This window comes from Nuphar pumila, chromosome 2 (genome assembly GCF_984573655.1).
Source record: "Nuphar pumila chromosome 2, dmNupPumi1.hap1.1, whole genome shotgun sequence".
NCBI lineage: Eukaryota > Viridiplantae > Streptophyta > Magnoliopsida > Nymphaeales > Nymphaeaceae > Nuphar > Nuphar pumila.
In genome coordinates, this window is record NC_143250.1 from 147,298,526 (window position 1) to 147,325,720 (window position 27,195).

At 38.6% G+C, this 27,195-nt stretch overlaps 1 protein-coding gene across 2 annotated transcripts; it reads left to right on the forward strand.

Moving 5' to 3' along the window:
• The first annotated feature begins 1,902 nt into the window (after positions 1–1,902).
• LOC149847562 (chloride channel protein CLC-c-like) lies at positions 1,903–26,850 on the forward strand. Of its 2 annotated transcripts, none has more exons than XM_089997092.1 (10): positions 1,903–2,753; positions 2,881–2,965; positions 6,113–6,168; positions 19,636–19,884; positions 21,184–21,384; positions 22,026–22,203; positions 22,561–22,823; positions 23,570–23,839; positions 24,844–25,972; positions 26,428–26,850. In XM_089997092.1, exons 4-10 carry the CDS (start codon positions 19,691–19,693, stop codon positions 26,515–26,517), a joined length of 2,325 nt encoding a protein of 774 aa, XP_089853218.1. In that variant the 5' UTR covers positions 1,903–2,753; positions 2,881–2,965; positions 6,113–6,168; positions 19,636–19,690; the 3' UTR covers positions 26,518–26,850. The 2 variants fall into 2 exon arrangements, with proteins under 2 accessions (XP_089853218.1, XP_089853219.1); XM_089997093.1 differs by having other exon boundaries at positions 6,113–6,156.
• Positions 26,851–27,195: the final 345 nt, after the last annotated feature.

Here is a 27,195-nt window from a genome sequence, read left to right on the forward strand (position 1 = left end):
GTTATTTGGCAAAAAAAAACATGATTTCATAATGTTTGAAATTTAAAAAATTATGAATTATGGATTTTCAATCCCTAGAAAAATCATGCTTAGGTGTTAGAATATGATAATTTAAAAGCCAAACGTAATTTGTTCTTGTCGAACACATATGTGTGGTCAAAATTTTAAAAAGATATTTAAAAGTTGCAAAAAATCAGAACTCTCTCTCTCTCTATATATATATATTCAAAATTTTAAAGTTTAAAAAATAATACTTTTTTGTGAATAAAACACAATGGGAAGGTACAATCTATAGCAAGCAAACCATAGTGAACACATGTATGGGCTCACATTACACGATGGCACTAGAGGATGTCAACAGGTCGGTTGGACGTAAACTGAATCTGAATCCAATTAGTCTCCACCTCCATCTTTAAGGATGACAGTTGACTCGGAGAAAATGGGCTCCGCCCTACCTCCCCCGTTTTGATTGGGGATGGAGGTTAAAATCAAAATTCATGCGGGGATGAACTTACTCTTGCCCCCGCCTTGCCTCACCCCACCCTATCCTCGATTCTCATTAAGAAAATTACTATTATACTTTTATACATATTATATATATATTCTTAAAATAAAACACTTTCTCGAATCTCTTCTATCTTCTTCCTCTAACGAGCCATGCAGGCTCTCATTTCTCTCCTCTCCTACCTCTGACAGTGGAAAGCGACAACGGTGGAAGGACTGGAGAAACGGGGTGCCACCCTGCCTCACTCCATTTGGAACGGGGATGAAGGACATGAAATGGGGAGTGAAGCGGGGATGAAAGTTCAAATCAAAACCCGAAGATAGAGGCAGGGATGGAGGGCAAAATTTTGAAATGGGGTGAGGGTCGAGACCTTGTCCCCCACCTCCGCCACGATCCACTTCCGTCACTAGTTTTGCATTGAAACCGGAATATGATTAAGTGTAAATATTGGGTTGTAAGCTAGTTAGATATGGATTCAGCTTTATCTGTTCCCATTCGACTCCAAATCTGGTTAAGTCCAGATTTACTTGGTAATCTGCCTCTAATTTAACCCTTTGACATCCTTAATGAAACATATAGTACAAAAATAGATAAAAAATAAGCAAATAATATATATATATATATATATATATATATATATATATATATATAGAGAGAGAGAGAGAGAGAGAGAGAGAGAGTAATGGGTACATGCTAAATAGATTTTTCTGCTATTTCAGTATTTTTTTCCCAGTCTGACCTCATAAATGTGTTGGGCATGGTCAATTTACTCATAATCCACACTTGGATCATGTGTTTTTGATGAAAAAAATGATGTTTAGAGCCTAAAAAATTTACAAAGTGTTTGGACCGTTGATTTTTTGAACTTTATAAAAACCCACCAATGTATTGGAATCAAACACTTCAAGAGCTGATCACTCTAAAATCAAGTACATAGATCACATCTGTACGGTCAAAATTTAAAAATAAAATTAAAAAGACCCATTTAGCACACGGTTTAGCACCAAATTGGTTTAGCACGATATATATATATATATATATATATATATATATATATATATATATATATATATATATATAATGAATGATGTTTTGAAAATATCATGGTTTCAGAATTATGTAAGCTTCTAAAAAATAACGATTGTTTTTTTATATATTAAATATCGCCTATCTTTGTTGCATTGCTTGATGGATCACTTATCGGTTATGATGAGACCCGACCCGTTTCTACGGGAATGGCAAAGTCGTTGTTTACTTGTTTTCGTTATACCATTTGTGGCGTTCCTGGCAATTCAAGTGGAAAAAAAAGTGAAAAAAACCAAACAGAGAAAGAAAAAGAGAAAGCAACGAGAGGCGATAAAAACTCGTGGCTTTCTGCGATTCCTTCATCTTCCCCATTTATGAATCACTCGATTCGTCCGTGAAAGACTTTCTATTTTCTCTCTCCACACCCACGCAGGCGGACAAAGACCCCCCACGGGATTTGATCTCCTACAGAGGAAGGTGGCTGAGGGAAAGCAGGGAAGAGGAGACAGAGAGATCGAAGGGAAGGGTTCCCGTAGGAGTTATTGCGGTTCTTCTTCTCGCCGAAGATCGTAGAGGAATCGAGAGAATTGATCGTCGGTTCGGAAGAAGAGAGGGTGATTCTCGGCGGTGACGGCGGAATCGTTCGGACGATTCCTTTCAATCTTCTCATGGTCGGAGAGATTACCGGTTGATTCAGCGAATAGCCAGAGAAATTCTCGACGGAGACGACGGATCGAGCAACGATTTGTTGAAAGATCGGATTTTGCTTCTGGTTCTAGTTCGTAGCTCGAAATATCTGACTTCTTTCGAGACGAAAGGAAGTTTCGAGGTTTAGAGGGAGCCGCTTGAGGGAGAAGACGCCTAGTTCTTCGGGGTTTTCATAGATTGAAGAGTTTTTATAGCCCGAAGAATCGAGAGAGAACGCTACTGGATACGTCGAGAAAGAGGGACAATTTCGAGAGGTACTGGACGATTCTGTTCAGACGAACGAGCGATCCGGTCTAGTTTTGGCACGATCGGCGGGAGAATCGCAGATCGATTCCTGGAAAATCTGGAGTAGGGAATCGTTCCTTACGAACGGAACTAGTACTTCTGAAAGAATTTTTTTGGAAAACCTGGCGAGAAGTCTCTTGCATGTTCTTCAAACAGAGAAATTCCGGTGATCATCGCACTATTCTGGCAGAGGCGATTGGACGACTTTTTGCTGAGATCGTTCAGAGAGGTGACTGATGAGTTTTCAACGTTGTCTCCATTTTCTTTTTCCCTCAATCTCATTTCAAGATTTTGCAAGGTCCTTTTTCTCGCAGACTGACAAATTCGTCTTTCTTCTTCTTCCTTCTCAAATGCAGAAATTCAGTTTCAGGCTATAGAGCAGATCTCTAAAATAAGAAAGATAAGAAATTGCGGGAAACTACCGAGTGCGGTTCGTCTACCGTGAGTCCTCTCTCTCTCTCTCTCAATTTCTGGAAATTTTGAACGAGGAATTTTTTATTTTCTGAAATTCCTATTTCTCAAAAAAAAAAATCCTTCGAAATTCAAGGGCCTCTCTGCGCTTTTGTTCGATCACGATATTCGAAATTTGTAATTTTGTTGACGTCTGGTGAAACCTAATTCTCAAATTCAGTTTTTTTTTTTCAGATATCTCAAAAGTAATGCATTTCTCTGCTTTTTGTGCAAACCGCGGTTATTTTCCCGCGTAAATCTTATATTTTCGTTTTTTCTTTGCGATATAGATCATCCAATAGTTGAAAGTTGAAACCGTAAGCCCACAAAAACTTCCAAATTCCACAAATCTGTAATCCATAAAAGTCCTTAATAATATGTCCCGCGCATTCAGAACCAATCCCGATCGTAGAAGAGGGGTAAAATCGAAATTCTTTCCTTGATTTTTTGGTTTCATTTATATGAATCTTATATTTATTTATGTTTTTTATTTTCATTTATTACTCCGTTTCTTGAATCGTTCTGTTATCCGAAAATCACCCCTGAGCATAAGAGACCCAGCCGAGCTGCCTGCTGTACTTGCGATCGCTGTTCTGTCAACGTAAAACTTCGTTCGGCTTACCCTTTACCCCGAAGAAATCGCTAGAGGTGATGCCCATACTTGAAAGCTACGATACGCTCATCCCCTCCGCATCATCCTTTTTGTCATTTCCTTTTTATTTTCCTCCTGGTGTTTGATAGGCAGGCCGCCGTGTCGGCCTGCAGTCTAATGTGGAATATGAACCCCAGACGCCTCGCCCTCAAGTTTTTTTTTTTATTCGTTTTACTAATCACACCTGGAATTCTTCGGATTCCTAGTTCTTCATGGCTGTCTTTTTTAACGCCCCCACCTTGAGGCCTCACTTAGTAACGTGCTAAGCCTGCCTGCTTTGGCTTGCGAATGCATATATGATGTAAAGATTTATTAAGGATAAACTTTTTAATGTTAGCAGAGTTCAACTGATTAACTAACACTTTAAAAGTAATAATTTTTTCTAAAATACATGATATTGGTTATAGACTTATAGTATTTATAAAAAGTTAGATGCATCTTGTAATAAAGTGTATTTAGTAATTTTAATTTTAAAATTAAAAATGTTTTTTTTTTGTTCTTAAAAGTAACAATAATAAAAATTGTCACTGTTGTTAGAGGTGTTTTGAACATTGCAATTAATTGACCCTTGCTAACGTTAATATTAAAGCCTTATATATATATAACAACTCTGATAATAGCTAATATTTTGCATAAAGATCAAGCATTAGATCGTACTATTTTGATATAAAATTATGATTTTTTGAGTCATGAAATTTTAATGCATGTGGACTTTTGATTATTTAACTTTTAGAAAACCTGCTTGACATGTCACAATCACATGATTTAAAACTCATTTTCTACACATCTAGAAAACAAATTTAAAATAGTATAAAAAGAAGGTGCTTTGTGCTCAATAGTCCCCTCCTTCAATAGCACAAAAATGTATATATCAGACACTCATCTTTTGCAATTCGTTTTCATTTTTTTCTTTTTGTTGGAGTTTTTTTATAGATTTCATACTTACAGGGTTCTTATATTACATTATTTTCTTGTATATATGAAAAGAGAATTTCTTATTTTATGGTAGTTAAAAGTTTCAACCTTCGTTTCCTATATACGCAACCTCACTAATACACACTCAAGAGTCAGTACATCGAAGTTCTCCAATATGCGCCCAAAGGGGTTTGACATAGTGGGATGGTGCCTGAGCCGTTAGGCAGAGGGTTTAGGGTTCAAATCTCATGAGCGACACCCCTTGTACAAGCTGAAGCGTGACTATTCCTTGGGAGCAAGGGGTAAGCCCACAGATTTTTACGCTGCCAGGACAGTGACCGTAAGTATGAAGTGCCAGTGCGGTTTGGTCTCTGTTTCTGGTAGCAGCTTCTTCGTGTAAATGTAAAAAAGAAGTTCTACAGTATGCTTCCAAAGAAAAGGTCTTTTTTGGTGTATCTACCACATGAGAGTAATCCATGGTCTGAGATTTATTTAATTAAAACGATGGTCACCGTTACGGGCTTCGGTAGAGCCCACCTGACCTCGACCTACTACTACCACATAATACTAGGATTAATGGGTACAGCTCCAAGAAGGCCTCGTATTAATGGGGAAGCGCCAAACAGGCTCTGTCCAGGACGTGGTGACTGGTGATCATCTATTTTTTAAAGTCAACAACAGATTTTCTTGAGGGGACACCGAGGGCAGATTCTGTCCCACCCAAGTTTGAAGCACTCACATACCAAAAGCGGCCATTCAAGTGGTTTGGTTTGGGATCGACCTGTCCCGGTGGGCCTCAGTCCTGAGCTGGTTGCCCTTCGTAAGAGCATCTCAGGAATTCAAATCGTTCCTGGGACAACCGGACTAAGTCCACGTCAGTGTCATGCATGTGAAGGCTGATGCTGTTTGGCCTAGATCTGTTCTATTCTTAGGGCTGACAAACAAGCCAAGCCGTTGGTGTGTTCGGGGTCCGAATGAGTGCCACGTTGGTGCTCATTCGGCTTTCGTGTACGGAGGAATATCTTGGCACCCATGATATTCCTCCCTACACACCTGAACAGCTGAATGAGTGCCAACGTGGCGCTCATTTGGACCCGAACACGCGGCCGGGGGGAACACACAACCTTCTCTCTGTGCTCGTTTGAACTCGTAAAATAGGTTCGACAAGCTGAATATAAATGATAGGCAATCGATTCGGTTGAACTAGTATAAGCTCGTTAGGTATTAAAAAATATATTTTAAATATATTTTTACATGTTTTTTATAATCCGATTTCTTCCAACTCTAAACCAATGCATTTTTTCTATAAACAAGCTAGCTCGAACTCTGCTCGTTTAACTCGGGCTCACGTGAGACTATGGTACTTTTACTATTTGAATGCGGAACAGAAACCTGTAGTGCACATGGGATTCCGAAAACAAAATTTGCACTTCCATTGTATAAATTCTTAGATACCAAGAATCAGACAACCTAGAAATTGAGATTTTTTTATGGTAATTTTAATTTTTTAATTCTTTATTTTTGTTATGGTTCGTATTTTCTTCTCACCGTTTATGTTCTCATTTGGACAGGGCATCTGCAATTCAACCGTTGAAGAATCTGTGCGCAAGGAGAGGTACGTCTCGAGGTAAAAATTAGTTGAGGAATTCACAGTTATTTTATTTAGCTTCCATTCATTCTAGCAGTGCTATCATGAAACTACCTTGCACTAACCAAAGAAAAAAAGAAAACTAGATGCTCCATCATGGCCGTCCATTTCGATGTGGATGGTCTAGTACAACAGTGTTGCACGCGTCATGATACTTTCATTTTGCGGGCTGGTTGAGAAGGCATCGTAACAAAGGCGCTAGATCAAACTCCATTGGCGCACGTTTGTGTTGACAGCTTTGGAAGGTGGGTGGGACTCACTCCGGGTTTGCCTCGCTGGAGGGTGGATCCATTAAGTGGCCCGGTTCCCGGTGAGGCTTCTCATCATAAAAAAAAAAGGAATCATGTAGTTTTCTTGAAGATATCACGGTAAAATCACTATTTCAAAGTGTTCCCGGTATTCATAACCACGTTGACGTACCTAACCTGCTCGTGTGGGACCATATAGGACCAAAGCCTCCTAGTTGTGAACTTTTTTGTCGTTCGAAAAGCACTTGCTATGACTACCGCGGTGGTCGCCCGCGTGTTAAGTTGAAGTCCCCGGATCAAACCTCGGTGGCACACGGGTATGTCCGTAGCTTTCAAAGGTGGGCCATATAAGGCAGGATGATCTTGGGGCCCAACCTGAATTTTTCTTTCGCTTCGGCAAGGGTTCCTCACCATAAAAAAATAAAGGCAGTTGGCTATGAATTCAACGTAAACAAGGAAGCATCTTGACAAATATTGGATAAATGGAGCCCAGCGAGAGCTCCCCGTAAACCGGTATCTTAGAATTTTCTTCAATTGTTTTGGTCATGCTACTCTTGGTCTTCGAAAATTAGGTCATTGTGGTGGTTGGTGGTGATCATTTGGACAGTCCATTTTCTTGAAGCGTATGGTAGGCTCAGCGGTCAACGTTTTTAACTTTGTTAACATAAATAATGGGCTCTGGATGGAAGACAGTTGTCACTCATAGAGTGTTACAATAGACCATGACTATCGTTCATCTAGTAGTATCAACTCGTGAATGTTACCAAGTTGATCGGACATCACAAATTCGTTCTTTGCCGTAAGGTCGAAGTTGGGTATGATCTTGAGTAAGTAGGAAGGACCTTAAGAGGTTTACCATGAAGGGATGCGGGTACACAATGCGTACAGATGAAGATACGAAGTATATGATTGTAACATGCCTTCTTTAACCAGGATTTCTCGCTTCTGTTTTTGATAGGTGTTATTATGTGAGATCCTCTTCCGTGCTGATGGTTTCGCACACCTAGTTAGCCGTTACCCAACATCAAGTGGTCTATCGATTCTCTCTAATGATAGAAAATCCATAACTGCCTTACACCATATTTATCCAAGTACTCCACTCTCTCTTCAACACATGAACCCATAAGTGAAATATGACCATTCTCGGTCATGTATGACCAACATACCAATAGGAGGCTAGTCAATCTAGATTAAGTTGTTATAAAATCATGCTATGATTGTAGCAACTTGTGAATGTTACCAAGTTGATCGGACAACACAAATTCATTCTTTGCCGTAAGATCGTAGCTGGATGTACTTTCGAGTAAATAGGAAGGACCTTAAGGGTTTTATTAATCGGAGGCTAGTGAGTGATGAGATTTTTTCTTGGATTATAAAAAAAAATGACTGTTTTTTTCTGATTTTCAATCACCGTCTTTAGCATAGTTACTAGAAACTGAAATCGATATGAGATATGATGCATAAAGAGGAAGCGAGTGCTAAAAAGTAATATTAAGCAGTAAGCATGATATGGTTACGAAGAGATTCGGCCAGTTCATGAAAAAAATGAAAAGGAAACAAGTAAAAAGCAATTTTAATCGCTGGTGGAGGCAAATAAAAAATTCCATGAATACAAATAAAACAATATAAAACCAACATGTAATCTTGTTATAAAAAAATATAAATTTTTAATATGAAAAACGTAAGAAATTAAGAAAAGTCAGTGCAGTGATTAGAAAAAAAAAACTTTGAAGAAGTGAAAAAGAATCAATTTGAGTAACAGAGCCAGTTTATGGTATTTGAAGTAACCAAAAAGAGAAAGAGGGTTCTGGTCTTGGGCTCGTGGTTGGCCATGGGCCTACCGCAATCTCTTTTTGACCACCATGAGCAGCGGGGCCGTTGTGGTCGGTGTATACCACTTGGCAGCTCAGGACTATAGAATGGTGTACGAAAGAATCCTATGATTTGGGATTTTTTTTTCTAGAAAACTTGGGGCTATGCTGTCAGTATCGATGCTTAACGGCCTGTATGTATCGTATGGGAAAAAAGAAATACGATAGCTATTTTTAATAAATACAAAAATACTTGAAATTAATTTTTTAATATTATTTTAATAGTTTTAACGCGTGTTACGTTCTGATTGACACCTAAGTTTAAACATTTTGTACCAACTCCAGGAGTAGCCAACTGCGATGATTTCACCTAAATATTTTAAAAGTTGCCGCAATTTTAAATTTACATTTTTATTTTTTAGGGCAGCTTACGTCTTATATTTTTTTGAGATTTTGAAAGAATGATAGGGGGTAATCAGGTAGTTTTACAACAACAACTACAACTACACCTTCATCCCAAAACAATTGGGGTCGGCGATATGAACCAAAAAAGAAAATCATTCTGGGTCTGCCACATGAATTCTCCTCCTCCAATCATTTCTATCCAATGCCATGTCCTCGGTGATGTTCAAAGCATTCATATCCTTTCCTATCATCTCCATCCAAGTCTTCCTAGGCTTACCTCAACCTCTTTTAACTAATATATTTTCCCATTTCTCCATCCTTCTAACTGGAGCATCATTAGGCCTTCGCCGAATATGTCCAAACCATTGTAAACGATTATCTCTCATCTTATTTTCAATGGGTGCAACACCTACCTTTTTACGTATCTCCTTGTTCCAAATCTTATCTTTTATTGTATTTTCACACATCCATCTAAGCATACGCATCTCAGCTACACTCATTTTTTGAATATGATGTCTCTTGGCAGCCCAACATTCCGTACCATATAGTAAAGCGGGCCGAATAGTCGTCCTATAAAACTTTTTCTTCAATCGCAATGGCAGTCTACGATTGCACAACACTCCAGTTCCACTTTTCCATTTCATCCACCTAACCTTTATCCTATGATTTACATCTTCATCAATTTCTCCATACTTTTGAATGATAGATCCCAAATATTTGAAACAATCATCCACTGGTATTTCTTGCTCACCAAGCTTCACTATACTCCCATCACTACTTCGTTGCTTACTAAACCGACATTCCATATATTCTGTCTTACTCTTACTCAACTTAAAACCTCTAGCTTCCAATGTCTGTCTCCATAATTCTAACTTAGCATTAACCCCGATTCTAGACTCATCAATCAAAACAATATCATCAACAAACAACATACACCATGACACATTTTCTTGAATTGATCTCATAAGCTCATCTATCACTATAGCAAATATGAAAAGGCTTAAAGCAGATCCTTGATGTAACCCAACCGTTATAGAAAAATTGGTTGTCACCCCTCCACAAGTGCGGACATTGGTTACTACTCCTTCATACATATCTTTAATTATATTAATGTACTTGAGAGAAACACCTTTCTTCATCATTGTCCACCAGAGAACGTCCTTAGGTACTCTATCATATGCCTTCTCCAAATCAATAAAAACCATATGCAAATCTCTGTTCCTCTCTCTATATTTCTCAATAAGTTGTCTAAGAAGATATATAGCTTTCATAGTTGATCTTTCAGGCATAAAACCAAATTGGTTCTCCGATATCATGACAACCTTCCTCAACCTATACTCAATCACCCTCTCCCAAAGTTTCATAGTATGACTCATGAGTTTTATACCACGATAGTTAGCGCAATCTTGTATATCACCCTTATTCTTATATAGAGGCACCAAAGTACTCTTCCTCCACTCATTAGACATCTTATTTGTCTGTCAAATCTTGTTAAAAAGATTTGTCAACCATTCTAAACCTTTCTCTCCCAAGCATTTTCAAGCCTCGATAGGTATACCATCTGGGCCAACTGTCCTTGATTTCATTTTCTTCAAAGCCTTTGCAATTTCTTTCTTTTGAATCTTGTGCATGAAGTCACGATTCATCTCATGAAAAGGAATGAAGAAGTCTTCAAGATCCTGAGCATGACTTCTATTAAATAGCTTATCAAAATAATCTTTTCATCTCTCATTAATCTCCTCATCTTTGATTAAAACCCTTTGTGTTTCATCTTTGATACATCTAACCATACCTAGATCTCTTGATTTCCTCTCTCTCATCTTTGCAAGCCAATAAATATCCTTCTCTCCCTCTTTGGTATCCAACTTGTCATAAACCTCCTTATATATCTTATCCTGCACGTTTCAAACTGCTTTTTTAGCTTCTTTTTTTGTTATCATATACTTCTCCAAATTCTCATTATCACGACTCTTGGATTTCTATAACACTCTCTTTTAACCTTAATAGCTAATTTGATATCCTCGTTCTACCATAATGTATCCTTACCTAGCGGTGCACCGCCTTTAGACTCACCTAATACCTCCTTAGCCATCTTTCTTATGCCACCCGCTATCTTATTCCACATTGATTCTGAATCTTTCTCGAGACATGAATCAACTTCCTTAACTAACTGCTCTACAAGCATTCCTTGTTTAGCTCCTTTCAGTGCCCACCACTTAATTCTAGGATCTATCCTATGTCTATCTCTTTTGCGGCATAGTTTAGTAAAAACTAAATTTAAATTTTCTTTTAGATAATATAAAATACTTTTTTAAAAAATACCACTACTTAACAGTTGTGTGTGTGATTTTATGCTGGCAGAATACCTAAAGTTTAGAACACATGTAGATTTTACAAAAATGCCATCACATGTCACACTTTTAGTGTGCCGCACTTGATCGCCCTCCATCATTTCTTGGGCCCTACAACTGACCGGCCCTATCCTTAAGATGGAGGGTGATAAGGTGCAGAGGCACACTAAATGTGTGCCATGTGATAGCACCTAATCTTTTCACATGTTTTATCGACAGGAGTCCTGTCAAGGTGTCGTCAGTGATTGTGGGTTTTGTCCTTTGGCTTAGCCAAAACTGAAAAAAAGAAAAGAAAAGCTAACAGCTCAGTTGACTTATCATTGTTTTACTTTTTATTGGGGTTTGTCTTAGGGCACGTTTAGAAAGAGAAAAACTCTTATAGAAAAAAACAAGTTTTGCTTTTGAAAAGTTTTTCAAAAGAAAGTTTTTCGCTTGTTTGTGTAGCATGAAAAAAACAGAGTAGAAGCTAAGGAGGAGCGTGGTGGTGAGATGGATAGTGGCGGTGAGATGAATGATGGTGGTGATGGTGAGATGGTGGGTGGTGGGGAGTGTAAAAATAAATTTTCTCTACTTAGGAAACATTCCTCCACCTTTTATAGAGAAATGTTTTCTATAAAAAAAATGTACTTTTTAGAAAAACTCTCTCAACCAAAAAATCTCTCATTTAAAAGGGTCAGAGAAAATCTGTACAGATTTTTTTATTTTGCATCACTTTTTCTACATCTTTCTCACTTTCAAACGTGTCCTTAAAAAAATGACACTCAGTTTGAAACTAGTATGTATATCGTTTAAATAGCTAACACGATAATGGTGCTAATATTCAAACTTAGCATCATTTTCTTAAAGTAAACTCTAAAATTACATCATAAACAATAATTTGTCAACTCTATTTTTATTTAGAAAAGATGTGTCTTGATATACGGCTGTCAAGATACGCAATGTATTATCAACCGGGGATCCGCTTGTCTGGTAGGAGCAGCTAGTTCACTACACCTTGTATTGTGACGTTGCAAGTTCAAACCCTAATGGTATAATTGTATAACTGGTAACAGTCTGACTAGCCCCAACTTGCCTTTCAAAAAACAGAAAAAGATACGCAATATATTTTGAGTTCAACTTCCGTATGCGGTAACCCCTTGTGCAAGCTGAAGCAAGCATAGGCCCTGAGGTTGAGAGTACTAGCCCTGGCGTTTTTCTGCCACCACATGATGGCAGGCTGGCAATTTGGCAACATTGCTTCCTTAGGGTATTGCGTTAATTTTGGGTCAGTCATTCTAGGGTCTTGGTCAACATGCTTGTAGGCTAAAGCTAGTTTGCTTAATTGTGTTGGGTTCTCTTTTTTTTTCTTTTTTGATAATTGGGTTCCATTTAGCTTATGAGGTCTTAGATTTAACTTGATTATTTGACCAAATGTAACAATAATACACATAAATGTGATTTTTTACCACTTTTAATTGTAAGTATAATGGATATTGGGTAGAGTTGGTTTTATTCATCATATGAACCTGAGAAGAGATTAATTGCATAGCTTGTCAGAAGCACTCTTAAATAGGAATTTAAGGTAATTTAAATTTGATCTATTCAAGCAAATGCTTAACAAAATACCCAACTTTTATACATGAACTTCTAGGGATAGGGCCTGTAGGTTACTTTGTGAACCTGCTTGCTTTGGAATTAATGTATCGGATCTGACCAAACTTATGTTGACAAATTATGCTTAAGGGATGGAATCATCCCCACATGTCAAACTACGGCTACCATACTTTTTCCAAACAAGCACATAATGAAAATTATGTTAAGAGTATCTTTGTCATAATTCCATGTCACACGTTGAAAATTGTTAAATATCACATGCTTGTCCACAGTCAAAAGGAATATTTGGAAAATTTGTTCAATATCACATGCTTGTCCACAGTCAAAAGGATCACATGGACTGAATGCCACATATAATGCTTATCTTAGATCAAGTTGGAAAATGAAACCCTAGATTGGTTAGGTAGTGTGAATATTTTATTAATAAAATTATGTATTGAATTTGAAACTAACCCCTGTTCTACATGCATCTGTACCCAAAATTACTTAGAAAGATGGAGCGAACCAGATAATCATGTTCTCAAAATATGTATTAGGATTAGAGACATGGGGGCACATCATTCAACTTTTATAGATATAAATGTAAATATAAAATCAAATGATAAATTATTTATGTACAAATTAAATGTTAGAAACTGCATTTGTGAATTTTCATAAAGTCAAGCATTTGCATCTCGTGCCTGTATGTCATAGCTGCTTGGCACAAGTTTTATGACATTAAAAAAAAAAATTAAGATGCCGTTTCTAATTTATGACAATTTTTTGCAAAATCATGATGTCTTATAACATTTTCTGGCATCATTTTTATAAAATGCCTAATATGACCTGAATCCTTGCATGCTTGAAAGACCTACAAATTCTACCAACGGGGTGCTCCGGTTGTTTGGTTGGAACAGTTATTGCACGTCACTTTGTGCTGGGAGGTTGTGAGTTCAATACCCAATTATATAACCTTTGGGGTGTCTGCCTAACCTCAGTTTGCTTATAAAAAAAAACCTACAAATTCTGGAGATTTCTTAAACAATAAATAAAGAATCCTGGGTTATTCCCCTCTTCAGAATATGCAGAGAAACAGCTGTCATTGGCTCCCTTACGTGGAACATGGATCAGGTGATATGCCAAAACACGCTTCTAAATAATGAGGCCGATGGTGATCATGCGTGTCTTGATTCTTCACTTCTTTTTTTTCATGAGGAACAGGGAAACCACTCTGGAAACCAGTGTTGTGAGAGGCGTACGCCTCAGTACCTGAAGCGTACGCCTCAGAGGCGAGGCGCACGCTCAAGGTACTGAGGCGTGCTGTGATGCGCAAATTGCCGGTGGATCCACCTACTGAAGCCTTCCTTCATCCCCAAGTCTTCCTCCTCCGCCCGATTTGTCGGCTGTGCTAACCCCAAGTGCCGGTGGATCCACCGCCAGGTGCCGGCCAGCTGCTCCACCACCGCTCCCTGCCTCCCCTCCCACCGCTTCACTTTCATACCAGTTGTGAGAGGCGTACGCCTCAGTACCTGAGGCGTACGCCTCAGAGGCGAGGCGCAGGCTCAACGCCTCGCTTCGCCTCATCGCATTTAACAACCTTGCTGGAAACAAAAACCTAGCCTTGCTGGCTATGTCTGTTTTACTTACGGTAGCTGTTCCGATGGTGTCAACCTATGGTGCACCCCTTACTTCCACTCCTGGGAATGGAACCTTGACTGCCCCCCTTGCGGTAAAAGCTCCCTTCCACTATGGCAAAACCCTTGGGGTTGTTGGCAACCTCTCAAAAAAAGAAAAAAAAAAGGTTCAAGGCAACTTGGGCCTTGGGTAAGATCCAGCAACACATGAACCTGTCCACCTTCCTCGATAGGGCAGATCAGGTGCAATGTGACACTTTTTTGTGCTGCTGCACTTGCTGCACTTTTAGTGTGCAATCACATTATACCTGATCCTCCCTCCCTCTCCTTTTACTTTGACAACCTCTGGGACACTTTCTCAATTGGCATTCTGCTTGCTCAAAAGTGCACATTGCCATCCCTTCAACCGATCTTAGAGATGCAAACGGGCCAGATCCAGAACTAAATATGTGAAAATTGGAATCCAGAACAGCCAAAAATTGTAAAACCTCAATCCTGAATGTGATCCATTGTTCAAATTCCTTTCCTTTCAAGGACCTCAGCCAAAAAACTGTTAAAGGAAGCTCGGATACCATCTATAATCAAAGATGAAGACGGTATATTGCTACTCCTAGCATCTTAGCCATTCATTCTGCAGCTAGCGATACAGCGATAGTATCGAGCAAAAACATCATTGCATGATAGCATCTTAGCCCTTCATTTTACAGTCAGCTATACGTAGATATTTTTTTTAAGGCAAGCTGGGGTTAGGGGTGTGACGTGCACTAACTGCTCTGCCAGACAAGTGAACCCCCTTGGTACCAACGATGGGTAGATATTTTGAAAGGCAAAATGAGGTTAGGCGGACCTCTACCATAACAACAGCCTCCCCATGTGACAGAGGGATTCGATCTTGGGCCTTCAGCTTGACACAGGATCCTCGCTTACGACATGGGATAACATCCTATGCATTCATTTTAGAGCAAAGTGATGTTCATTTGAAGTGTGAACGACACCAATTGTAAAACCCATAATTTTTTAATAAAAATTTTGAATAAAATTATAAGGCATTTTATGTAAAAATAACATATGAATCCAAAATGTGAATCAAATTGATTTCAACGAACCAATTATACTTAAGATATATGTATCCTTGCGAATATATGCTCAAATAATCAGGGAGCCATAACTTCTTACCTAGAGATTTGTACGAGTCAATTTTCTTAGTTTCGTCAATACGAAGAGAATGACGTACTAAAAAAATAAAAAAAAAATCATCGAAATCCCATTTTTTTCGGGACTTACAAAAATGTTGGTTGGATTCACAAAAATATTCCTTAGAAAATATCTTGTGAGATCAACGAAATATCCCATAAAATTTTTATGTGAGCCCCACACTAAAAGAACCTCTTGAAATTTTTTTAAAGCCAAAGGCAAGAAAAAAAAAGACCTTTCTGAATTTTTTTAGAAAAGGGGTTGCCTTGGGCTATAAATAGCACCCCCCCCTCTCTCTTCTTTTATAAAATCTCTCCCCCCTCCTCTCTCTCTCCTCTTCTTCTTATTTCTCTAAAACCTTCCCTACCTAGCCTAGCCCTTCTGAATATGCCTGACTTGGTCTGAGCATACCTGACTTGGTCTAAGCCTGTCTAACCTAGTCTGAACCCATTTGACTTGGTTTGAGCCCAACTGAGTATAATTAAAGTCCCTTTTGGTCTTAAGCTAGGTTTCGTTTACCTAACCTAGACCTAACCTACTTGAGCTAAGTTTGAACCTACCTGACCCAGTTGACTTAGACCAAACCTAGTTTTGTCTAAACCACTTGAGTTTAACAACTTGACTTGCTCTTCCTCTTTCTCAATTAGGTCAAACTCATCTGACTTAGTTTAGCCTTTCGAAAGGAGGTTTGAACCCAATTTGAAGCAGGTTAAGTAGTAGAAGTTGTTCTTGACCAGTCAGAATGTAAGTTTGATTCATTGTTCACTCTCTCTTAAGTAATTGCTTATTTGTGTTATGATATATATCATATACGTTCTAAAGTAGTATCTGACTCTAGTCTTTAGTTTACGCTATCTAGGATATTTCGATGTTCACGCATGTCTCCTTGCGATTATCGTAAGATATTTTATGATAAAAGCTTCAACTTAAGATTATATATATATTTGAGATTGTCGTCGCATCGAACAATGTCAAAACTCATGCTTTCTGCATATTTTATATATATATATATATATATGTATTTGAGATTGCCATCACGTCGAACGATGCCAAGACTCTTACTTTCTATAATTTATATTATACTTTTAAGATTGTCGTCGCGTCGAACGATGTCAAAGCTCCTGCTTTTTGTAATTTACTTTATACATTAAAGATTATCGTCACATCGAATGATGAAAAGACTCATACTTTCTGTAAATATATATGTATTTACTTTTTTAAGTTATTTAGTTCAAATTTTTTTGCTGAACATTAAATATGCACTCATTTACGTCATCGCGCTATATCGCACAAGCTCCTACTTATATTACATATAACTGTGCATAAATGAGCATTCAAATGGAGATCAACTCCAAATTGCTGATATAATTTCATATGTCGCTCCTCGATCAAAATTCTGCTTGACGAAAGAAATCTCTATTAGAAATGCTTTGCTTTTGCGCAAAACTATTTTTTCATAAAAACCTAAGTCACTTGCGCATGGTCTGACTAAGGTTCAAGGTTTCAATGAACCTTGATAGGTGTGAAATACGTACAATGGTGCACATCTATCCACAATTTAAAGCATAATGATTTCTCTGTCAAAGAGGAAAAATGCTCTCGAAATTTTTGAAAAGATGCTCACTGCTAAATTTTTTAAAGAAGTTCAACAAAACTCAAAAAGAACGTAACATATTACTCTGTCATAAAGAGAAGGTGCTCTCAAAATTATGTAAAGTACTTGTTAATAAGTAAAAAGGGTCATCACACTTCTGCTGTCGAAATGGTTTTTGTCATTCATGTTGATGATGGATGACATCTAATGTTGCTTAGATCATTTTTTATTTTCAAGGCACATCAAACCTGATCCACTCTCGAGGTCTTGTCTCCAAATGAAGGCCTGGGATGAAATCTTGTTGGTGCATGGGGGCTGTTGTTGCTTTATGACTGTTAGAGCATGTAAAGCTGAGTGACCGTGTTTTCAACATTGAGTTTTACGTTGCATGAAACCGGGTTCTCTGTGAGGGTTTCCCTTCATCATAAAAAAAAGAAGAAAAAAGAAATGGGGGTAGTCCACCCACCAACTAAACTTTCTTCTTGGCAGTGGGTATATAACCAGGAAACCCTAGCTCACAGCAGCCCTAGTCTTACCTACCATTGCCTCTAATTTTTTCCTCTTGTGTGAGCTGTGTAATTCACAACCATGTACCAGTCTCTCCTTGCCGCAAAAACTGGGCCAACCACTCGGTCTTGTCTGACTGATCATGACCAGGAATAAAGAAATTACTGAGCCAATAAGCGTAGACTTCAAGATGGGTCACAGTCATGTTGGTTATGAATTTTTGGTCCATTGTAAGTCGTTGATTTTTAAAACCCTTGAAAAATCTGCTTCCGTTTCACAATTACATATGATTCATAAACCATTTTCTACTAAACCATGCAGATGGCACTCAATCTATCAAAAAAGTAAGATTTTTATTAAAAAATGAATTTTACTCAATAATTTCATACTAAAGTTAGTGTCAAATACTGACCTTTTCTACATGGTCTATTTGGATGAGGGGGGCATCGAAGATCAGGTGCGAAAGGGCCGAATCCGGATCGGGTGCAATATGATTGCACAAAAAATTGTGCATTAACCACCCCATCACCCTCCATCAGGTCTTGGGTCACACACCTGACAAGCCCTGTCCCCAAGATGGAGGGTGATACGGTGCTTAATTCAATCATATTGCACCTGATGTTTTCACGAAAGGGCAAGGGTCGAACCATTTATCTATTGCAGCAATTGAAGTCGGGCTTCTCTCTCCTATAATGGCAATTTGCCAGGTAGCTAGCCCCAAACTCCACCGCTTCTTTGTCTCCTTGTACATAATTTATGTACAAACTAGCTACTAATGTGTACCACTATTCAATAATTAAGCATTTCCTGGTGGGCCACACGTCCTGGTCGATGGCTGATCTGCCTCCCTTTGGTCAGTCTTTCTCGTTGATCTTTCTTTCTTTCACTCCCACAATGTTTTTTAAGTGGTTAATGTTGTTGACAGTTACCATTCATGATTACTACAACCAGAAAAAAAACGTGGTCTTGGATTTTTCTTTTTTTTATATTTACATGGAGAACCGCCCGGAGGATCAGAGGCCTAGCCGAGCTGGCTCTGCCTGATGTACTTATGGCCGCTGTCTTAGCAGTGTAAAACTCCGTGAGTTTACCAACTATTGATTGTTAAAGCATCAGAATACATATTACTGTATCTTCGATTGTGAACCTTTATATTCTTCAGTGTGTCCTCACCTTTTTTCATGTTTCCAAGATCTCAAGAGTGTCCATATTGCTTATGGGGAGTGGAAGTTTGAAAACTAGAGTTCACCCATATGGCATAAGCAGTGGTCCTGGCCTTTAAGTTTTAGGCTGTCTCTGTGCGGTGTGCCATTTTTTGGAGTCACAAAAAAAAATGGTTACTCTGTTTTTCCTTCTGCTAAGAGCGAGAAAGTAAATACCAAATGATGTATGATCACCTTCCCCAATTTTAATGCTACTTGGTCCTTTCATAGTGGTCGTTGAGATAACAAGGAGAGAAGCAATGTTTTTTATTCCTAGAGGTAGAGGCAGGATTGACAGTAAAAATGCTGTATTTTGTGAAATTTATAGTTTTCTTTCTGTTTGAAACTGTGTTTTTTTAACAACGGGGGCTCCGCTTGTCTGGTAGGAGCAGCTAGTTCCCGTCACCTTGTGTAGGGACGTTGCAAGTTCGAATCTCAATGGTATCATTGTATAACTGGAAGGGGTCAGACTAACCCCAACTTGCCTTAAAAAAAAACTGTTTTTAAGATTTATTGGGAGGCGTATTCTTACAGATTTATTGAAAAAAAAAGAAGTGCGACGTCATAGGAAGTTTTTGGGGTTGGTTAGGACGTTAGGAGATTTGGAAATATATGCTACCTAACGGGCATGCCGTAATATATTGCATCAATGTTTTTTTTTTAATTTATAACCCCAAGAAACCACACACGGCACGAACGAACCTGATTGGTAGTGTTCTATTTCCGGAATTTCGGATATGCTCGTCACCTATGTCTTGCCATTTCTGAATTTCTGGGTGATGATAATCTCGAAAGTATTAAATTATATACTCCCTAGAAAAGGATAAGCGTTTTCAGAATTGCTTGAGTTCTTAGCTTCTTAACTTATTCTGCTTTTCATAACGGCAAGCTCCAATTATTTATATGGTTGTTGTTCCTTTTTCTGCAGGCTCTGCTCTATGAGAGGTTAGAGAGAGAGGAAAATAAAAGATTTTTGAAGGCCTATGGAGATGGATAAGGATATAAATGATATAGAAAATGATGGGTTGGATGAATCAAAGAGTATGGAGAGATGGGAGTCCGGATTCTCTGACAGGAGTGGTCTGAGGGAGCCTCTGCTTATCCACCGGAGGAACACAACGTCACAATTAGCCATAGTGGGAGCCAACGTCTGCCCTGTGGAGAGCTTGGATTATGAGTAGGTGTATCAAAATCCTCTTACATTCTTGAACAGAAAAAAAAAAAGTGAAGCCTTGATCAATTTTGGCGGTGATCATCTTTGCAAAATTTTGTACTCTTTTTCATTGGCTTAAATATCTCTCTTCACTTTACTCCAGTCTTCAAGATGTCAAGCATTTGTTCTTCATATTTGAAAAGCTCCTAGTGATAAGTGCTTTTTGTTATCTGCAAATGCTTTGAGATATGAAAGTAAAAACCTGCTCTGAATGATTTGAGATTTGTTATCTACAAAGTAGCATTGCACCTTCTATCATATCTCAGTAACATTATTTTATATTCATGAAATTAAAGTTGGTTGTGAAATTGAGAATAAGTCGTAAAGTTGAAATAAAAGCTTCAGTTGAATGATCTACTTTGGGTGAAGATACGGTGCTCAGTAGTTAACCTTGCTCATATGATACATTAAATATCTTAAATCGTGTAAGCGTGGTTCAAAATATAATATTCATTGTAAACAAATATTTTAAGCTGTCACCTTTATATGTAACCTGTTGGAATGCTTTTGCATTCTTTGCAATCTTGAATAATATGAGTATGAATTTTTAGCATATGATTTATAATACTCTACTTTCTACTCTTACAAAAAGAAACTAGGTTCTGTTGGAACTCTAAAGATATTGATTTCCATTCCAAGCATAAGAAATTATGTTGCTTTTTTGTAGTTATGAAGATATTTGAACGTATAGCAGATTTTTAGACACCAAAGAGTGTTAATACCTTATTCAGAAGATGTTCATCTTTAACAGCTAAGCAAAGCCGTGGATGGTCTCTTCCAACCATTCAAGTAGTTTGATTAGTATTACTAGGCACCTTGTGTTCAAACTCCATATGACATTTGCTTATTACTTTTGCAAAGTTGCACTTTAAAAGGAATACATATAAGGTCATTCACATGGTCCTCTATTTTGTCCACATACTTTTTTGTTGAATCCAATTGTTATAGTTGATATTTTTCATTTCCTTATTTCCTTTCAAAGTGGTTGATAGCCCAAGACTTGCAGAAATCGCTTTGCTAACAACTCTGTTTCCTACACGCTGTTCCAACTTTTAGATATAACTTTGCTAGAAGCAGAAGCATGATGTGGTCTGATAGCCATATAATAACTTTGTAGTCCAATTCAGTGTATCCTTTCAATAAATATAAGGAAAAGTATGTTCCTACCTTCTATGGTCTTCTGCTCTGGTTTGTCAGTGCAATAAATACAGCTTGATATGGAGTAAATGCATTGGTTGTGATCTTTATTCTCTATTCTTGCAGGATCGTGGAAAATGATGTATTCAAGGAAGACTGGAGGTCAAGAAAGAAGGTACAGATATTTCAGTATGTTGTTCTCAAGTGGACTTTGGCTCTTCTCATAGGCTTGGGTACTGGACTTGTTGGTTTCTTCAATAATCTGGCAGTTGAAAACATTGCAGGATTTAAGTTGCTAATGACTAGCAATTTCATGCTTGAGAAAAGGTAAGATTTTTTGGGCATTTGTTTCAATTACCTGAGATATAATGTTCAACTTCTAGTTCATCAGAAGCACAGGTGATCACTCATCTTTGGACCAAGTTTTACAACTATATAACTTGACCATGAAATTTGAGGTGTCATGGATCTTGTCTAATGACTCGGTTACTAATTGGCTCAATGGCAGAGTGAAATCCTAGCTACATCAGCAAATTGACCAGTTATCTGTCTTATAGGCTTGACCAAATTAGTTTAAATGCTGTCTCAGTTTGGTCAAAAATCAAAATAATCAAACACAGGGCCTGTTGATTTGTTACAAGATATATCTCTAAAATTTTTGCTAACCTGTATTATGTAGTTAAAAATATCATGACCATCCTCTTTCTAGGTCATCAACTGTATAATCAGAACCTTGACTTATTTACGTCTTTATATATAGAATGAACGGTAAGCCAAAATAAACTAGAATCGCATGCTGAATGTGATCTTTTTTTTAAATCATTTTCAAAGGTTTTGGTCTTTTTCATGTTTAATAAATTCATCATTTTTTTAATTTTTGAAGTTGATATTTTGGCTTCCATCAAGACATTGTATGATAGTAGGCTTAGAATGTGAGCATGATGGTCTTTGGGATTGATCCAGTGCAGGTATCTATTGGCTTTCTTTGCTTATGGTGGTTGCAATCTGGTTTTGGCAGCATTTGCTGCTGCTGTTTGTGCATATATAGCACCAGCTGCAGCTGGTTCTGGCATTCCAGAAGTCAAATCTTATCTAAATGGTGTAGATGCTCCTTCCATTCTTGCACCTAGCACTCTCTTTGTAAAGGTATACAGGCCAGCTTCATTCACACTTTGTTACCAAGCACATCTTTGTTCATGCTCACACATATACATGCACTCATACATAGGAAATTGCTAGTATTAGATTGTAGGGACCTTCATGGATGTAAAATATATTGACTCTTTTCCTGATGATGGATGGCCCAACAGTCTGGAAGGCAAAGTTGGCTCCTTCATTAAGGGCCTATGCATATTTCTGTTTTTGGCAGTTGACTCAGCCTTTGAGTTGCTCAACAAAGAGTTCTCTTAGAATTCTTCTGCATAACTGTACTTTCTTAATAGAGAATTTGCCTGATTGAGCTCACACAGACTTTTTATACTGAAGAAATTTCACTGGTTGCAGATTGTTGGCTCCATTGGTGGAGTGTCAGCAGGTTTTGTTCTTGGTAAGGAAGGCCCCATGGTTCACACAGGTGCCTGCATTGCTTCATTACTGGGTCAGGGTGGATCACGCAAATACCATCTGACATGGACGTGGCTCCGATACTTCAAGAATGACAGAGACAGACGTGATTTAGTCACATGTGGTGCAGCAGCTGGTGTTGCTGCTGCATTCCGTGCCCCTGTCGGTGGTGTCCTCTTTGCACTTGAAGAAGCAGCTTCATGGTAATGATCAGTCAGCTTATAAATACTGACTTCAGGTCTTGAGAGTCTTAACAATAAAGTTTCACTACTAGTTTGCTCCAGGCTGCCTACAGATGAACCTTGTGAGCTAATTATTCAGCACATAGCTCATAGTCCAAAGACTGAAGGCAGCTCAAGCCAACTTCACCATGTCCTAGGAATGGGCCAAGTAGAACCTACCAGCCTGGTAGGCTTAGATCAGGCTGGATAGAGTTTGCTTATCTTTCCATTCCATTGAATGATAAGAATAGTTGATTCAATCCACTTGTAGGCAGAGATTTAGGCTAGAAAGATCCTGCTAAGTTAACTGTAATCAAGCCTTTAATGCTTCATGGAATCTGTGAAATCTTGAAGAGAGAGAGAGAGAGAGAGAGAGAGAGAGAGAGAGAGAGAGAGAGAGAGAGAGAGAGAGAGAGAGAGAGAGAGAGAGAGAGATGACAAGAACTCAGCAGATTTGATATCCATTATTAAAATGTATCATGGTGCATGCATGTGTATGTGGACCTTTTCTTTTTATGTTGAATATCTTAGGTTTACAGAATATTTTTCTCCCTCTAGTGGAGCAAAATCAAGTCTGTGTTGGGATGTATGAGACAGTTCAACTTCTTACTGAAAGTTGTCCAATTTCCTGTATTGTAGCAACCTGCTGAGCTGAATTCCTTACTTTTGTCATCGTAAAATAAAATACTTGGGCTCTTTGGGCCAAAAATAATATTGCCTTATTTCAGGTGGCGGAGTGCACTTCTTTGGAGGACTTTCTTCACCACAGCAGTTGTAGCAGTTGTGCTTCGCGGATTCATTGACTATTGCGGTAGTGGAAAGTGTGGGCTTTTTGGGAAGGGTGGATTGATAATGTTTGAAATGGACACAGCAGAGGTGACATATAAAATGACCGACCTAGTGCCCATCATAATCCTTGGCATAATTGGTGGTGTTCTTGGCAGCCTCTACAACCATCTTTTGGATAAGATCCTCCGTGTTTACAGTATCATTAATGAGTTAATACTTCTCTAACTCAACTATCTGATGTTGTTTTTATGTTAGTGTTGTTTGATTTTTTTGTTTCAATGTTGGAAGTTTGATAATAAAATGTGCATGTTTAAAATTTGAGAACTTGATCATGATTTTGCATTCATGTCTATCGGACCATATTGGTTCATTAAATGGAACTCCATTTTGTAATCATGCCATCATTGTCATCATCTCCTTTAGGTGAAGCAGTCTAAAGTCACCTGATCATGGTCTTGCACTCCGATCTACTCGACCATATTACATCTAATTCCGTCGCATCATCATGTCCATCTCCTCTGGTTGATGCCATCTGCTCCATGGATTCCCCAAAGTCACCTGGTTATGTCTCATGCCTAGCATGCCAAGAGTATAAATGTCAAGGCCTCCATGTTTTTAATTTTATTTTGGAGTAGATGATAGTGATTCTACGCAGTTCATGCTAATAGTTTTTTGAAAAGGAGGTTAGTGATTTGCCTATTTGAGAGGGTGGCAGGGGTTATAAATGAATTTCTACTTTTCAGCAGCTGATTTTTGCCATTCTTAGGCTTTAATGGAGCATTTGGTTATGAGTATTAGTTGAGTCCGTGGAGCAGATCATTGATGGTAATCAACTGTCAGACATTTTACAGGGTCATATTTCTTCATAGGATGCATCACATCATTGACCTGCCTTGTCAGTTTCCAAATTCATGGTCAAGAAGGTGGACTCGTCCAAGATGAACACATCGGCTTACAAATCACACATGGGTCTCAATCTAGGATTGAGTCTCCGAATAAAGAATATGCTGATTTTATAGTTTTATCAATTACAGAATTAGTTCATAAAGGATGGCACTATATTATCATCTTCATTCCATAAGAGAATTGATACTCAAAGCATCATGGGAATAGACTAAACTTGCTGTTAAAGTTGCACTCATGATTAGAGCAAATTAGCTTATAACAATTAGAAAATGGTGTTTTAAATCCTCTGTGCAATACTGTTTAGCAGGAAAGGACCAAGATACAAGCTCCTCCTCACCTGCACCATATCTATCATCACCTCTTGTTGCTCCTACGGCCTCCCCTGGCTTGCTAAGTGTACTTCATGCCCGGTCAATATCAAGGAAGAATGCCCTACCATTGGCCGTTCGGGTAACTTCAAGAACTTCCAATGTCCTGCTGGTCAATACAATGACCTTGCCAGCCTCTTCCTCAACACCAATGATGATGCTATTCGCAACCTTTTTAGCACTGGCACAGACACGGAATTCTCTATCCCCACAATTCTCCTCTTCTTCTCTGCGATATATTGCCTTGGCCTCATCACCTATGGTGTTGCTGTCCCCTCTGGGCTCTTCATTCCTGTCATCCTTGCTGGAGCCTCATATGGCCGCCTAGTTGGCACCCTCATTGGTGGCATAACTGATCTCGATCCTGGACTCTTTGCACTCCTTGGTGCAGCCTCCTTCTTAGGTGGCACCATGAGGATGACAGTTTCCGTGTGTATCATCCTCTTGGAGCTCACAAACAACCTCTTGATGCTCCCGCTGGTCATGCTCGTTCTTCTCATCTCCAAAACAGTTGCTGATGTTTTTAATCATGGTGTGTATGACCAGATTGTTAAGATGAAGGGGTTGCCTTATTTAGAAGCCCATGCGGAGCCTTACATGAAGCACCTGGCTGCTGGAGATGTTGTTTCTGCACCATTGATCACCTTTTCTGGTGTGGAGAAGGTCGGGGAGATTGTGCATGCCCTTAGGTTCACTGGACACAATGGTTTTCCTGTGGTTGATGAGCCACCCTTCTCTGAGGCACCTGAGCTTTGTGGGTTGGTGCTGAGATCTCATCTGTTAGTGCTACTGAAAGCAAAACTATTTACAAAGGGCAGGATCATTTCAGGAGACTTGATATCCCGAAAAATTGGTAAATTTGAGTTTGCAAAGCCAGGGTCAGGAAAGGGCTTGAATGTGGAAGATCTGGACATCAGTAATGAGGAGATGGAGATGTACGTTGATCTTCATCCAGTAGCCAACACTTCACCTTACACCGTGGTGGAGACGATGTCACTTGCAAAGGCAGCCGTGCTTTTCCGGCAACTCGGGCTCCGACACCTTTGTGTCATTCCCAAGACTCCTGCTGTGAGTAAACAACCAGACATGAGATTTCCATACTTATGAGATGCACAAAGCATGAGTATACGTTCCTGCTTGCTCTCATTAAACTTGCACATCCATTCATGCACGTCGACATGCATTGAAAAATGATGGTTACAGGTTCTGTGTAACTTAACTTAGTTTTGAGTTGTGATATGGCAGTGTCCCACTGTACAGGAGATGCTACTGATCATGGTCTGGTCTGCTAGACAGTTCAGTAGCATATTTGCAGTTTGTATACACAAAAAATTCCAAACCATAAGGATTGAACTGGCACCATGATCAATTACATCTCATAAGCAGTAGCAACTATGTGATCTGACATAGGCAAACCACACCATCATGGATACATGCTCTGTTAATGCATTACAGCATTGATCACCATCTTTCTTTCATCATCATGAATGAAATCTCACTAAAAGTGATCCCATTTGCTGCAGAGGCCTCCAATTGTTGGGATCCTGACGCGCCATGACTTCATGCCAGAGCATGTTCTCGGAATCTATCCGCACTTAAAGAACAGCAAATAAACTGGGGCTCTAGCAGAAAGCACACCTATGTTGGATAATGCATCACTGCAATGAGAGATGTTCAATGGGACTTGCAACACTGATGTGGCTATTTTGTGTAGAGAGCTTGTGAATTGTGAATTGTGAATTCCATCCTTTGTCTTGAGATAGACATGCAGTTGGTTAACAACCCCGGCATGATTTTGAGGTATCAATTCATCATTCATTTTCACCCTATTCATTTTATCAAATTCATTTCTTGTAATTTGTATGATCAGATCGGGATGATTGATACTTGTATTGTACTCATTATTGTCTTCCAAATAGTGCAATAAATAAATTTTCGTTTGAAACTTACATTTTTGTGACAGTTTTTTCCCTTCATAATTTGCATAGAAAGGATTTATAGGAATTTGGCATTTAACATAGAATAATCAGTTATTTATAGGATTTGGCAATTTGCTTACCAAAATTTTAGAAATTTCTAAATACCACTGTGAGTAAAGGAGGACGGGGTGAGATGGGAAAGAAATGTTGCCCAATTCAATTGAGACTAGCAATAGGTCAGATTTTAACCTGCCTGGTATATAACAGAACCTGGACAGGCTTAGTGATTCCAATGAGTTCATAGGGTTGCCTAGGTAGTATGAGAGACTTGTGCCTAGACCTGATTTGTTGATACTTAGGTTGCTTGTTGAA

Excerpts from the sequence above, each read along its gene's own strand:
- LOC149847562 (XM_089997092.1), top strand. The coding sequence starts at position 19,691 with ATGGAGATGGATAAGGATATAAATGATATAGAAAATGATGGGTTGGAT. Across the intron at positions 21,385-22,025 it reads AATTTCATGCTTGAGAAAAG|GTATCTATTGGCTTTCTTTG; the intron begins GTAAGATTTTTT and ends GATCCAGTGCAG. Across the intron at positions 23,840-24,843 it reads GTTTACAGTATCATTAATGA|GAAAGGACCAAGATACAAGC; the intron begins GTTAATACTTCT and ends ACTGTTTAGCAG.